Source organism: Chanos chanos, chromosome 1 (genome assembly GCF_902362185.1).
Source record: "Chanos chanos chromosome 1, fChaCha1.1, whole genome shotgun sequence".
Classification (NCBI taxonomy): Eukaryota; Metazoa; Chordata; class Actinopteri; order Gonorynchiformes; family Chanidae; genus Chanos; species Chanos chanos.
Genome location: NC_044495.1, coordinates 42,667,598 through 42,680,680, shown reverse-complemented (window position 1 = coordinate 42,680,680; position 13,083 = coordinate 42,667,598). Strand labels below are relative to the sequence as shown.

The window sequence follows — 13,083 nt, the reverse complement described above, 5'->3', positions numbered from 1 at the left end:
AATTTTAACGTATGTGAATGATTCATTCTCTTTTTTATTATTTTTGTTCACTTTTTCCCTGGGAAAACAGATAAAAATTCGTTATGCAACAAAACTTTGGCCGTCCACTTCTCCGCAGCCACCAGTTCTCTTGTAACCCGCCCACAAAGTATACGTCAACTGGATTTGGGATGCGGCAGGGTTACTGGAAACTCGGTACTGATGGAGCAAGTTTTTTTGGAAGTGTCTTGGGATATACGCAACTTGTGCCTCTGCACCGATAATATTATGTTTTTGGAGCAATCCCTCGCTCGTAATTCATAATAAGTGTCGCGTGTCTTTAGTCATACAATGAATACAATGTTTTAGAAGTTTCAACGTTTTCTGTTTATAAAAACGCTTGAAGACGAATACCTGGAAGATGCATCTTTTTAATATTCGCAGCTGATGATTGGTAATTACGCATTTAGTCATTCAGCTATCGTTTTTAATCATTTCTTATTTTTAAGAGGTAGCTGTAAGAGGTAAGAGGCATACTGTAACATGCTTTAATGATGTTGGCAAGAAAAAGTATCATTCCTGAAGAGTTTGCGCTACCGGCGCTTGCATCACGGATTCCCCGAAAACCCGTGTTCAGAGACCGGGTAAACAAAGCCCGTTTCATCGCTAAAAATGGCTCCTGTAATCTGGCGCACAAGAACATCCGCGAACAGGGGAGATTCTTGCAAGACGTTTTCACTACGCTGGTGGATCTGAAATGGCGTTTTACACTTGTCATATTTACAATGACCTTCTTGTGCAGTTGGCTGCTTTTCGCTATGGGCTGGTGGCTCGTGGCTTTTGCGCACGGGGATTTAGATCCTAATCGGAAAGCAGGTATCGAACAGTGCGTCACCAATGTTAAGTAAGTACACATCCCGCACATATCTGCTGTTAGTGTCTGGTAAAATCACTGTTAAACGTGTTAAATGTAATAGATAGGCGATTTCAAAATACGTGAGCGCGATGGAGACCACTGTTACTATATTCAGCGCTTAAACAGTTTTAGAAGTTAATGCTAATGCCACGAAGTGAATTTGCCACTAACCATATCTTATACGACTTTTAATCAATGCAAATTTCAAAATGTAAAACTCGACATAAGCGAGAGTTGGTTAAGAACTTGTGCAGAACTTTGTTCAGCAATGATCTACCACAAATTAATCTGGGTTTCAGAGGTTTCTCAGGACGAATAGTCTGTGTGTGCTTGTGTGTGTTGTGTAAGGTTCAAATCGTCCTGCAGATCATGTCATCCTCCAGAAGGAGGCTTTGCTACCCCTTTGGCTCTAACTACTCTGACCTCATGGTTACTGGTCAGGTCCCTTGAGTCTAATAGTGACTGAATGGCCCATTCACACACACTCAGTTTAATTCCTACGCCCGTCTGTTTTCCCACGCAGGTCCTTCACCTCCGCCTTCCTCTTCTCCATCGAGGTCCAGGTGACCATCGGCTTTGGCGGCCGTATGATCACCGAGCAGTGTCCAACTGCCATCACTGTCCTCATCCTCCAGAACATTGCTGGTCTTATCGTCAACGCAGTCATGCTGGGCTGCATCTTCATGAAGACGGCCCAGTCACACCGTCGTGCAGAGACGCTCATCTTCAGCCGCCACGCCGTCATCGCTGTGCGAAACAACCACCTCTGCTTCATGATCCGTGTAGGGGACCTCCGCAAGAGCATGATCATCGGTGCCACTGTCCGCCTGCAGGTGGTGCGGAAGACCACCACGCCTGAGGGCGAGGTCATACCCATCCACCAGATCGATGTCCAGACAGAAAGCGCTGTGGCCAGCAACAGCATCTTCCTGCTGGCTCCACTCATCATCTGCCACGTCATTGACAAAGACAGCCCCCTCTACGACCTGTCCGCCATGGAGCTGCAGTGCAGCGACCTGGAGGTCATCGTGATCCTAGAGGGTGTGGTGGAGACCACGGGCATCACAACCCAGGCGCGCACCTCCTACGTATCAGAGGAGATCCAGTGGGGTCACCGTTTCGTTCCCATTGTCACAGAAGAGGAGGGCATCTACTCGGTGGACTACTCTAAGTTTGGCAACACTGTGAAGGTGGCGACTCCGCGTTGCAGCGCCCGTGAGCTAGATGAAAAGCCGTCCATCCTGATCCAGACGCTTCAGAAGAGCGAACTCTCACACCAGAACTCGCTGCGCAAGAGGAACTCCATGCGTCGGAACAACTCCATGCGTAAGGGAAACTCTATGCGACGCAGTAACTCCGCCCTCGCCATGCCCAAGGTGCAGTTCCTTACCCCAGTGAACATACAGAATGAGGTGGTCACATGACGCGAAGGCCGAATGCCCTGGGTGATCCACCTCCTCTTCTCCGCTGAAGCTTCTGGAACAGCGCTCATGACCCATCCAGCCTGACGGCCCTTGTTTAATCCACTCCGCCTTCATTTCTCTTCTCACCGTTTATCAGTTGCTCCTCCTTGTGCTGTAGTACCTTTAGTCATAGCCGCACCTGTCCATTGGGACTAACATTTAGCTCAGTTATGCTATGTCAGCAGGTGACCAACCTTAACCCCTGCCAATCCACATGCTTCATCTGGCTGCAGGTCTAGTCTAACTGTCATTCTGTCCTGATTATATCATTTCAGTCATCATCATGCTCTTAACAACAGATACAGCTGCAATAAAACCTCCTGTAGAAAATGTAGAAGCACAGAAGGAGAAGAGCTGAGTACCCCCGTCCAAAGTGTCTGCATCTTTAAAAGGGCTCTCTCTCTCTCTCCTCTCCATAGTATTAGTATAGTCATTCCATTCAAATGAGTAATCTTATGATATTAGAATTAAGTTAATGATCACAGCACTTTAAAGAACATGTTCATTTTGGCCCAGGTAATACACAAGAATCAGTTTTGGGAGGAATATTTTCCATGCAGTTGATGCAGACATTGTCTTTTTGTGTTTCTTTGAAAAGCATGGTTACTCAAACAGTCTGTATTAACAGGAAGTACAAATTTTGATCTTTTTCTCTCGTTTGTTTTTGGGTTGATTTGGATTAAAATGTGCCTATTTCTTAAATCACGGAAACAACCTGATGTGTGTAATGTTACACGAATATAAAATAACAAATAAAATTCTCATTCTGCTAAAGCATTGGTCTCTTTAGTGCCACGGATTACTGGAAACTTTGTATGTAGTCATGGCTCATGTAGTTCACGGTGGATACACAGGTAATGACCGGAAGCAGAGAATAAGAAAGTGAACATTACAAAGACAGAAAGGTCACTTCAGTTGCGTGCCCCGTGGAAAAGCAATTAAACGTTTAAATCAAAATAAATAAGTGATAAAATTCTGTAATTTTTATCATTCACGCAAGGTGGAAAAAAGCGGGCGTATCCAGGTTGGATGCTGTGTACAGTGCACACTTGCGTACAACTTGCGTAACCAGTCATAAAAGTTGGCGTGAGCAGCCGTTAGACCTGTCATATAGTGGTGCAATTGATCTAATTTTCGACTCGATATTTCTACGCAATGTGAAAGGTTTTTAGGCATGCAGTCTACTAACAGGTAGTATTGCTTCTTCTCAATTGATTTTATGTATTTTTCCCCTCGTGCTAAGTCAAATAGTAGGGAGATAAAATTTGAGGCGCAGCGAGAAAACTAGCTACTTGCTAGCTAGTAGACCTGGCAACAAAGTCATACGGCACGTTTATTGTATGTCTGCATCTGTTAGAGGAGTTCATGTATAAAATATAATTGCATGTAATTAGCATGTAGGTAATCCACCTATTTGGTCAACAAGGAAATTGTCAGGTAAATTCACTTAGATAATTTATAAGCAAACCAATTAGAGAGCGTCGGTTGATATCTCTTTACGAACGTCGTATCGCATGAACTTCAAATGAGTTACTTTTTTCTTTAAAGAAATGTATTATTGGAAAGATTTTATTGGCCTCTCCTTCAACTTTGCTCTAGACTAATAATTCACTCATTTTCGAGATAACAGGAGGCTTGAGAGTAGATAACGGCGACGTGCTGCCACCTGTTGGCGTATCTTTTTGTTCTCCTCGCAATGTCTTTTTCCGAACACGACCAAGAAACCCGACTCAAACCCACTGTATTGAACTTGATTTGCGATCACTACTCGTGGATATACTTAAGTTATACTTATACTTATACCTCTTCATATTCCAGCACCACATGCAGAAACTGAAACGATTTGCCTATTCCAGCTTCTTAATCCGCGCAGACAATTCATTTATCAGAGTTTAAGTATTTTTATTATTTTTTTATAATGTTGCAGTGCACCCATGTCGGTGCGCTCTGTTCTTGTGCCATCCCGCCTTTGGAGTTTTGCTTTCCATGTCAGTTAGTCGCCAGGATACGCCGAATTGAATTTCAAATCAGACAATACAGTTTGTGGCTACCTACGAATTGTTAGTATTTAGCAATACTAACAATATCGAAAATTATTACTACTAAAGAGATGATGTCATTTTCAGCGAAAACCGCTGAAACACTTTCAGGAAGTGCTTCCTCGCTTGGAGTTCATTGCTCTTGGTCCGTTTGAATGTGTCAGAATTTAAAAGTATTCACAGATCTACCATCAGTTTTGACGTCTCTCTTAAAGCGGTGGTGTTTATAGGTTACTGCTAGGGCAGCTGCTCCCAGATCGCCATAAAGGGGCAAATGTTACCCGGAGCAATTAACCAAACCTACACAGAATAGCAAACTCAAAAAGCCCCTTTAACACCACAAAGTAAAGTAAAACGACATGTTAAGAGTACGACGTTTATAATTATAAAGCAATTTTAAAATGAACTGCCACATTTGTGTGTGCTTTGCGGTGCTCCTTCTAACGACGGTTTGTCGCATAGGCTAGGTATTACTTTGCTGACTGCGATTCGGTTTGTTAAACACGGCATACCCAACAATGTGTCGAAACCTTAGTACGCAGTAAATACGCTGATATAAGAGAAAATATCGTTTTCATTACCCGAATTCGGACTCAGCCAATGACATCTCATATGTTCTTGGTATGTATGTCTATCCCATCATGCAATTCGGCTAGCACTAACGTTATACATTTGTGTCTTTATATATGCTCATCGGGAGAACGAATACTGCTTTCAACAACATGCCGTGTTATTTTATTATGCCACAATGTCTGAGTTTAGTAACTAAATAGTGTAAGATAACGAACCATTTTGGTGACTCTGGTGTTCTTCATACGAATGCCATCTGACTGCAATTCTGAAATCAGCTTTGCGCAGTGGCAGTATCGTAGCCTATGAGGTTTATCCGAGGCGCGATTATTGCTAGTTGAAAACTTTACCCAATACCCCGCCGTGACGACTTGAAATATAGTCGGCACTGGCAATTTTTGACGGTCTCTAAGGAGACTGATAACTTTGTTACAAAGGAAGAATCTGAGAAATAAAATACATTGTAATGGTGTAAGTGGTAGTTTTGTCGATGGAGTATCTCTAATATCAGTGCTTATGTGAGGGTTCACGACGGAGTACAGACATGGGCTGTGTCTGAAATGGCATACTAGCCTAGTATACGCTGCGTACTGCGCCCCACTCCACACACTAGTATACGGTATGATACGCAATTATGAGAACTGTCGTGTAGTGTACTACACGTTTGCTATGGGTTGGGCTATCTGTTCTGTTAAAATCGAACAACACACGACAACCACAAATATGTATCAAAAGTAGCCCTATAAGAAAGCATATGAAGACTTATTACACCAAAATACGCAACTGATACATTTATATTCGGAGCTGCAGTTGAAGTTGAAGCTGGTTCTGTCGCTGTCCGCCATGTTTTTAAAATTTTTTGATAGTTGGAAATCACCGCGTTGCCTCATGGGATGGAGTAGTCGACGAAGTGAGCTCGGGATGTATACTAGAAATTTTCGCCAGAGTAGTACATCATCCGGGTAACTGTCGTGTACTGCAAAATTTTTATTTTTCACGTACTGCATACTACTTACTACTTTTACGTCATAATTAGTATGCGAGTAGTATGTAATATGCCATTTCGGACACAGCCATGAAGTCGATGTAAAACTGTGCAGCCGTTGTATCCAGCTATTATGATCGTAGTTTTTTTTCCCTTCACGTGTTTAAGTCCACTCGAATTGGAGAAATGTTAAGTGATGTCTTTCTCCTTACAGTGTGCAACCCTTAAACTTACATATCAACTAGATTATTAAGACAAATAGCTTTTTTGGTGGTGAATCCTGACGTCACCAAACGAATTTACTGTAAATGCACGAGAGTTTGTGAACAGGAAATGTCCAGATCCCAGAAGAGTTCACATGCCCACTTTTGTAGTATTTTATTCCACAGTTTGGTCGGAGTGTTGAAGTAAAAATAACAGCATGAGCTAGAGAGTGCCGTTAGTTCGACATGGCGAAGTGCGTCATTGCGTTCAGCGTCTATATAATGGCTAGGCACGATTTGTCCTTGTGTTACGGTAAATATTGTGAAGACGTGGTCGTGTCCGATTTCCGCAGAAATTGTTTAACGAAATGGGCTTGTATACAAGTGTGTGAACTACAAAAAGCTTCTCCGTCTGACACTTCATGGTTATCGTGAATTAGGCAAGTAGAATTACTTTGTCTAAGTTGCGAGACGTATCGCTGCACGTGACATTTCTCGCATATGCAACATTCGATTTGCCTATGGCTTCGAAAAGGAAACGCAATGAAGACAGCAATGGGAGCGATTTGAACGTGAAGATCAAGAAGGGTGTTTCTGCTGGAAAGAGACACATTGCCGCTCTAATTCTCGCACGGGGCGGTAGTAAAGGGATCCCTCTGAAGAACATTAAAACGCTGGCGGGCGTTCCGCTCATTGGATGGGTCCTTCGAGCCGCCGTCGATTCCAAAGTATTTGACAGGTGACTAAAACTGCACAACTCACGTATTTAAAATATTAGACATTTACATCTGGTTCAGAACAGATGTTCTGTGTGTATCCATTCTGTATGAATGAAGTACAGGTTTCAGTGCTGTAAAGTATTATCATTACTTGATGGGAGTGCTGTTTTCTTTTTTTCCTCTCAGTGTATGGGTGTCCACAGACCATGATGAAATTGAGAGGGTGGCAAAAGCTTGGGGTGCACAGGTGCACCGCAGGAGTCCAGAGGTTTCCAAAGACTCCTCCAGTTCACTGGAAACCATCCAAGAGTTTGCCCGACTCAAACCAGGTATGGCACCCCTAACAACATGGTCACGGTTCAGTGATAGAAACCTGTTTTGAAACTGTGGATGACCACTTTAAATAGCCTCTGAGAAGATTAATTGTCTGTTAATTCTACTCTTTGGCATTGCTACTAAATTAAAACAAAAGCAGAATTGTTGTGACCCACACAGTAAACCAAAAACTGACCTGATATAAAACTGACCAAAAAAAGTGTGACGCAAGTGCAGGGTTTGTGACGTGGAGAATGTTGTTCTTTATGACAGTGACTGATTTGAGTAGAACTGGATTGACCAGCCGCTCAGAGAACTGAGTGTGTGTCTGATTTGTGTCGGCCCTCCAGCTGCTCTGCTATTGTTATGCATATATCAGAGAGAGGCTGGGTCCAGGAAGCTTAAACAAACCATAGTGTTGGAGTGCCAAGTGTCCCACAATGCAGTGCAGCTTTCAGTGTGTTCTGTGTTTCATTGCCACATTTTTAGACTTTATCTTACTTTTTCTTTAAATTCATTCAATAGTCATAGTTATCGTATCGTTCAAAGTGCAGACTGTGCTCTTTTTGAAGACGTTGTTTGGTTGCCCAGATGTAGTTGTTCAGTTTATGAAACCATTACTGTGATGTGTGTTCTCCAGGTTCCCACCCCCATGACATTCTACAAGTTTCAGCTTTGCGCAGTGGCAGTATCGTAGCCTATGAGGTTTATCCGAGGCGCGATTATTGCTAGTTGAAAACTTTACCCAATACCCCGCCGTGACGACTTGAAATATAGTCGGCACTGGCAATTTTTGACGGTCTCTAAGGAGACTGATATTCGTGTTAAAAATAGTTGTCTGCTGGTTTATAAGGCTATTGAATGCTTAGTACAATTTCTTGTCTGAGGTGTGGTGGTGTGTTTTGATTGGTGGGTGTGTGTTTGAAGATAAACATGAAATTCTAAGTGTCTTCATAAAAGAACTTAATATAAGATGGATAGACAGTCCTATGTTTGGTTTGTCCTGCCAGAAGTGGATGTTATATGTAACATCCAGGCGACTTCTCCCTGCTTGCACCCACATCACCTGAGAGAGGCCCTAGAAATGATCACCGAAGAGGGCTATGAGTCTGTCTTCTCTGTGGTCCGCAAACACCACTTCCGCTGGCAGGAGGTCAAGAAGGGAGGTTGGTACATGTGAGACTTCACCACGCCTGAAATACTTTCTCTTAACAGCCTGATAGATGCTGATCCCACCACTATGGTGTTCAGTTCTTCCCTCTGACTAGGGACTGGTTTACACTTGACAAACTGGTGTGTTCAGTCTTAAGCAATAAATGTTTGGCTTTGGGGCGTAAGCTGTCTACGCTCATTTTTTCATTGTTAATCCTTTGTTTGTGTGTTTGGTCATAAGACAGACAAGTCACAGGTTATATTCAGGTTATCTGAGGCCTTGTATTTGCTTTTCTCCAGATGGTACCAGTACGCAGGCCCTGAACCTGGACCCGTCCCGCCGTCCTCGGCGGCAGGATTGGCCCGGGGAGCTCTGTGAAAACGGGTCGTTCTACTTTGCCACCAGAGACCTGATAGAGAAGGGCCTCCTGCAGGTCAGCTCAGTTACAGCACCGTTTCTTCATGTGTGTCCAGCTCCAGATGTCATGAAGTGGCTTTTGGTTTTCCTTAAGGCTTAGACTACAGATTCATTTTTAACCCATTGCCACACTGTGGTATAGATATGATAATTGCAGCATGTTGTCTTGGTTACTTAAGAGCTCTAATCAGACGCTAATGATATCAAGGTGTTCAATTGTTTTTGGTGCTCTGAGCCGTTGTGTGTTATCCAACAGGATATGTACTTTTAAGTATAGTTGACTGAGCCTGTCCTCATGCCTCCATGTGTCTGGGACAGTGAATGTTTGGATTGTTTGTGCTGGTGTGTTTTCCCCCTGCAGGGAGGGAAGATGGCATACTTTGAGATGAGACCAGAGTATAGTGTAGATATCGACGTTGACATCGACTGGCCTGTGGCTGAACAGCGGGTACTGAGGTAAAATGAAAACCGGAGCTTTCTCACCCTCTCTCCTCCACCAGAAAGAACGAATCTTCTCTTTTACTCAACCCCACCCTCACCCGATGCCTGCATGTAGCATGTAAATCAACAAGTCTGAATCAGGCATTGAACTCAAAATGTACCTGGACAGCTCCCATCTTCCCTTAGTTTCTACCACCACACTGTATCACCCATGACTGAGTGATGTGAGCACACGTGTGTGTGTCCTCTGGCTTGATTGCTTTGGCCTGGATAAGCCATGATTTAGTGGTGTGCGTTTATTTATTTCACTGAGTGATGTGTGTGTGTGTGTGTGTTCCCTCAGGTATGGGTACTTTGGCATGGACAAGCCAGAGGTGGTGAAACTGTTGCTGTGTGGTGTGTCGGGCTGTTTGACAGATGGGAAGATCTTCCTGTCATTGGCTGGAGAAGAGATGGTGTCAGTTAGCGTTCGTGACAATGTTGGCATCGCCATGCTCCAGAACGGGGACGTGGAGGTACCACCCAGTGCACACACTACCTCTGTCTGCCCAGCCTGTTACCCTGGTCTTTATTCTCTAAAGTCAAAAACCCAGTCAACAGAGTTTTCTACGTTTAGTTGTTTACATGCTCCCATCTACATCACAGACAGACTCATACAAACAGAACAAATAACCATCCCCTTTTTGGACTTTTTAAAACAGTTCTGATCATTAGTGCCTGGTTGGTGTTAAGTATGTTATTAATTATCCTCCAGAACCACTGTGTCAGCTCTAACATACCACAGCATTTGACAGTAGATACAAGAGGAATATAATATACCATACAATAAATTACAAGACAATAGACAGTGGGTATAAAACAGATAGTAAACACAGGCAGCAGTCATAATTCTCCCTGTGTGTAATGAGATATTCAGCCAGAATGAATTTCTGTGTTGATTAAAAGTAGCTTTAGATAGTCAGGAGATCATAAATGATCTAACAGTGTAGAAAATAGACAGAACGAGTAATATTTTCCTCCCAAAAAGGTAAAACTGCAGGTTGCATGGGGGAGGGGGTGATTTGGGTTACCTGTGGCCACTCCCTCTGAGCTCCTTTTCCACTGACCCGGTGCCGGTGCCTAATCGAGCACCGCGCTTTTCCACTGAAAAAAAGCTAGCTATATGTAGCATGAAAATATGTATATGATTAAAAGATGTATAGGCAACAATTTGTGTCTACATCAACACGGCCTGTTGTTTACATGTTACATGAACGTAGTCGGACCCAGAGCGGTAGAAAAAACTCTCTCTCTCTCGGCTCTGGCTGGTGCAAATAGACCACTGCAGACCTTCATTGAAACACTTGTTTAAACTTTTGAGCTAGGTGACAGACTTACTATTTTCATGAATTTTGCCCCCAGAGCGAAAAGTTTTAGGGCAAAATTTGTGAGGTGTTTCGCTGTGTGGAAGCCTAGCGTAAAAGTAAATGTATAAAAAGCAAGCAGATGCGTTCTGTCCGACATTATTTTTTCCCTACAGAAACTACCCAAACTTTCGCTACGTAGCATTCGGTTCCTAAACCAGTGGAAATGCGGTCCGGTTCTCAGAAGGCACCAAGGCAGCACTGGCTCCGCACCGGCACCGGCACGAGCACCGTCCTAGTGGAAAAGTGTTCTCAAACCAGTTTTGTGCAGTGGCAGTATTGTAACTATAACTATATCCCGCAGTGACGCCTTGAAATATAGTCAGCACTGGCAGTTTTTGGAAGCCTCTCAGGAGGCTTTCTAACTGTGTACAAATAGAAGAAAATGCAGCCTGGCAGAATTTTGGTGACATGCTTTTGGGGGTATGCTTTCTGTTCCTGTGAAGTAGACTGTGTTGTTCCGTCTGTGCATAGGTGTTAGTAGATGAGCAGTTTTGTCTGTTCCAGGTGATTCTGGTAATGTCAAGTGGGAGTCTGCTGCCCAAAGCCCTGTCTGATAAGCTGGCCCAGAGGACAGGCTGTGAACTAAGGCAGTTTGTGGGGAGTAACAAGGAGGAGGTAGAGAAGATAATGAAGGAGAGAGGACTGGGGTGGAAGGAGGTCGCCTACATGGGTAAGTTCATAATGATCCATGTTCAGTCTGTCAGACTGGAGCCAGAGTAAAATAACTTATTAACAAAGTCACTTTTTTTTGTGGTAACAGATTAATTTTTTTCCAACCCTCAGAATTGTTCTTGAAACGGTCAAGCACATTGTTAACACAGTCAGGCATCGTTGGCACACTAAGGGAAAACATCAGCCCTCTGTAGTCAAAGCGTTTCCACACACTGCATCTGTCGGGCCTATGGGATTGTGTCTGGAGATTATGACGTGAAGATATCAGAAATGATTAATTTGAAATTTGAATTGGAATTTGAAATTTTATTTGCTCTCTCTCTCTCGCTCTCTCTCTCTCTCTCTCTCTCTCTCTCTCTTTGTCAGGTAATGATGAACCAGATGTGGAGTGCCTAAACCTTGCAGGGTTTAGTGCAGTACCCAAAGACGCCCCAACGGTGGCTCTAAACAGAGCCAAATACGTGTGTCACAGTGTGGCGGGTTGTGGTGCTGTGCGGGAGTTTGCAGAACACATCCTGCTGCTGAAGAAAGAGGCCAAGTCCTAGATGGAGCAAGATCACATCGGAGGGGAAAACTCCTGATCACATTCTCAGTCCAATTCAGAACCAGAACCTCTCATTTAGTCTTTTTTTCCCCACCAAGTTTTCACTGATCTCACACATGTTCTTTTCCCCCCCGAACACGATACACTTCACACACTCTCAAACGAAGGTTTGATACTTAATTTGCATCAGGTGGATTGCAACTAGAGCAGAATAACCAGATGAAATGAGGGGGAAAACACACTGGCTCCGAGTCTGACCAGTGTTACCATCAACGCAGCTATAATGGGATAGACTTAACACCGGAGATCTCTCCTTAGTCAGAGTGACCAGGGACATGTGTGATAGGAAGATTCACAGCAGTGCGTGAGGGTCTGCGAGTTCTTGACCAGGGAAAGGAGATAGGGGGTTATTCTGGATTGGCCTCGAGTTTAAAAGAAAAGGTACCCAAACTGGGCTCAGTCAGGGTGCCTGTGGATGGACCACCACTAGAGGGCACCATTGCACCTCACATCCAAACCCACCGGTGAATGTGATAACTGTACATTTGAACACTAAAATAGATAAGAATGAATGATTTCTTTTCCCACTGCTGAGTGTCTGAAACAGGGTGATATTTTCTAGCTGGATTTGTGTTTATAGAGAATTATGAATTCTTGGGAGTGGGTGTCATTAATTACAAAAACAAGATATGTGATAATAAGGTGATCTAAGTCTTGTGTATTTATGAAAATCAGGTATAAAAATAAATCAACATTATAGCTGTACTGTGGAGGACAGCTGTAGCTGGTTATGAAGTGATGTTATAGGAATCTGTTTTTTGGTGAAGCATGGCTTTTCAAGAAACCTTTATAGTCTGGTAATGGAAGTTTACAGTTTTACAGCGAGTTGTTTGTTTCACATAATTTTGGGGCAAGTTAAACATGAATGTTCTTCATTCATACTTTAAATAAACCACATTCTGAACAACAGAACCTCTGTGTTACCGTGTGCTTTTGAGTCAGCTTGCAGCCTAGGCAACCACGTGATGCTGTAGGCCATCACCATGGCAACCCTTGTTCCCCCTTTTTCCAACTTTGCACTGTTCTTCAAAATACATACCAGTTCCACTGCCGCCATGTTTGCGAGCATCCTCTTTCATCTCCCACATGGGTTTGTTCAGAGGGGTGTTAGGCACATCTGACCCTCGCCCTAGAGTTGACCTTTTGTGCCTTGCTTTGACCTTGTGTCTATAATTGGCCTTTTGAACAATGGTCCCTGGTA

The 13,083-nt window shown here is 43.5% G+C and overlaps 2 protein-coding genes and 2 non-coding genes across 4 annotated transcripts; all 4 read left to right on the top strand.

Annotated features, from left to right (window-relative positions):
• Window positions 1-533: 533 nt before the first annotated feature.
• On the top strand, window positions 534-3,016 carry kcnj8 (potassium inwardly rectifying channel subfamily J member 8). The gene is made up of 2 exons (XM_030771325.1): window positions 534-883; window positions 1,419-3,016. The coding sequence occupies exons 1-2, from the start codon at window positions 534-536 to the stop codon at window positions 2,317-2,319; spliced, it is 1,251 nt and encodes a 416-aa protein (XP_030627185.1). The 3' UTR covers window positions 2,320-3,016.
• A 2,227-nt stretch (window positions 3,017-5,243) lies between these two features.
• LOC115827082 (U4 spliceosomal RNA) lies at window positions 5,244-5,384 on the top strand. Its single transcript, XR_004025835.1, has one exon. It is a non-coding gene; the product is annotated as a U4 spliceosomal RNA (small nuclear RNA).
• Window positions 5,385-6,526: 1,142 nt separating this feature from the next.
• On the top strand, window positions 6,527-12,794 carry cmasa (cytidine monophosphate N-acetylneuraminic acid synthetase a). Its single transcript, XM_030781344.1, has 8 exons — window positions 6,527-6,894; window positions 7,061-7,203; window positions 8,200-8,355; window positions 8,642-8,775; window positions 9,121-9,215; window positions 9,544-9,715; window positions 11,111-11,276; window positions 11,645-12,794. Exons 1-8 carry the CDS (start codon window positions 6,677-6,679, stop codon window positions 11,821-11,823), a joined length of 1,263 nt encoding a protein of 420 aa, XP_030637204.1. The 5' UTR covers window positions 6,527-6,676; the 3' UTR covers window positions 11,824-12,794.
• On the top strand, window positions 7,861-8,001 carry LOC115827071 (U4 spliceosomal RNA). The gene has a single exon (XR_004025824.1). It is a non-coding gene; the product is annotated as a U4 spliceosomal RNA (small nuclear RNA).
• Window positions 12,795-13,083: the final 289 nt, after the last annotated feature.

Bases quoted from the DNA above. Each gene is read 5' to 3' on its own strand.
- kcnj8 (XM_030771325.1), top strand. From the start codon at position 534: ATGTTGGCAAGAAAAAGTATCATTCCTGAAGAGTTTGCGCTACCGGCG. The intron at 884-1,418 runs GTAAGTACACAT...TTTCCCACGCAG, and splicing joins CAGTGCGTCACCAATGTTAA to GTCCTTCACCTCCGCCTTCC.
- cmasa (XM_030781344.1), top strand. From the start codon at position 6,677: ATGGCTTCGAAAAGGAAACGCAATGAAGACAGCAATGGGAGCGATTTG. The intron at 7,204-8,199 runs GTATGGCACCCC...TTGTCCTGCCAG, and splicing joins GTTTGCCCGACTCAAACCAG to AAGTGGATGTTATATGTAAC. The intron at 8,776-9,120 runs GTCAGCTCAGTT...TTCCCCCTGCAG, and splicing joins TAGAGAAGGGCCTCCTGCAG to GGAGGGAAGATGGCATACTT.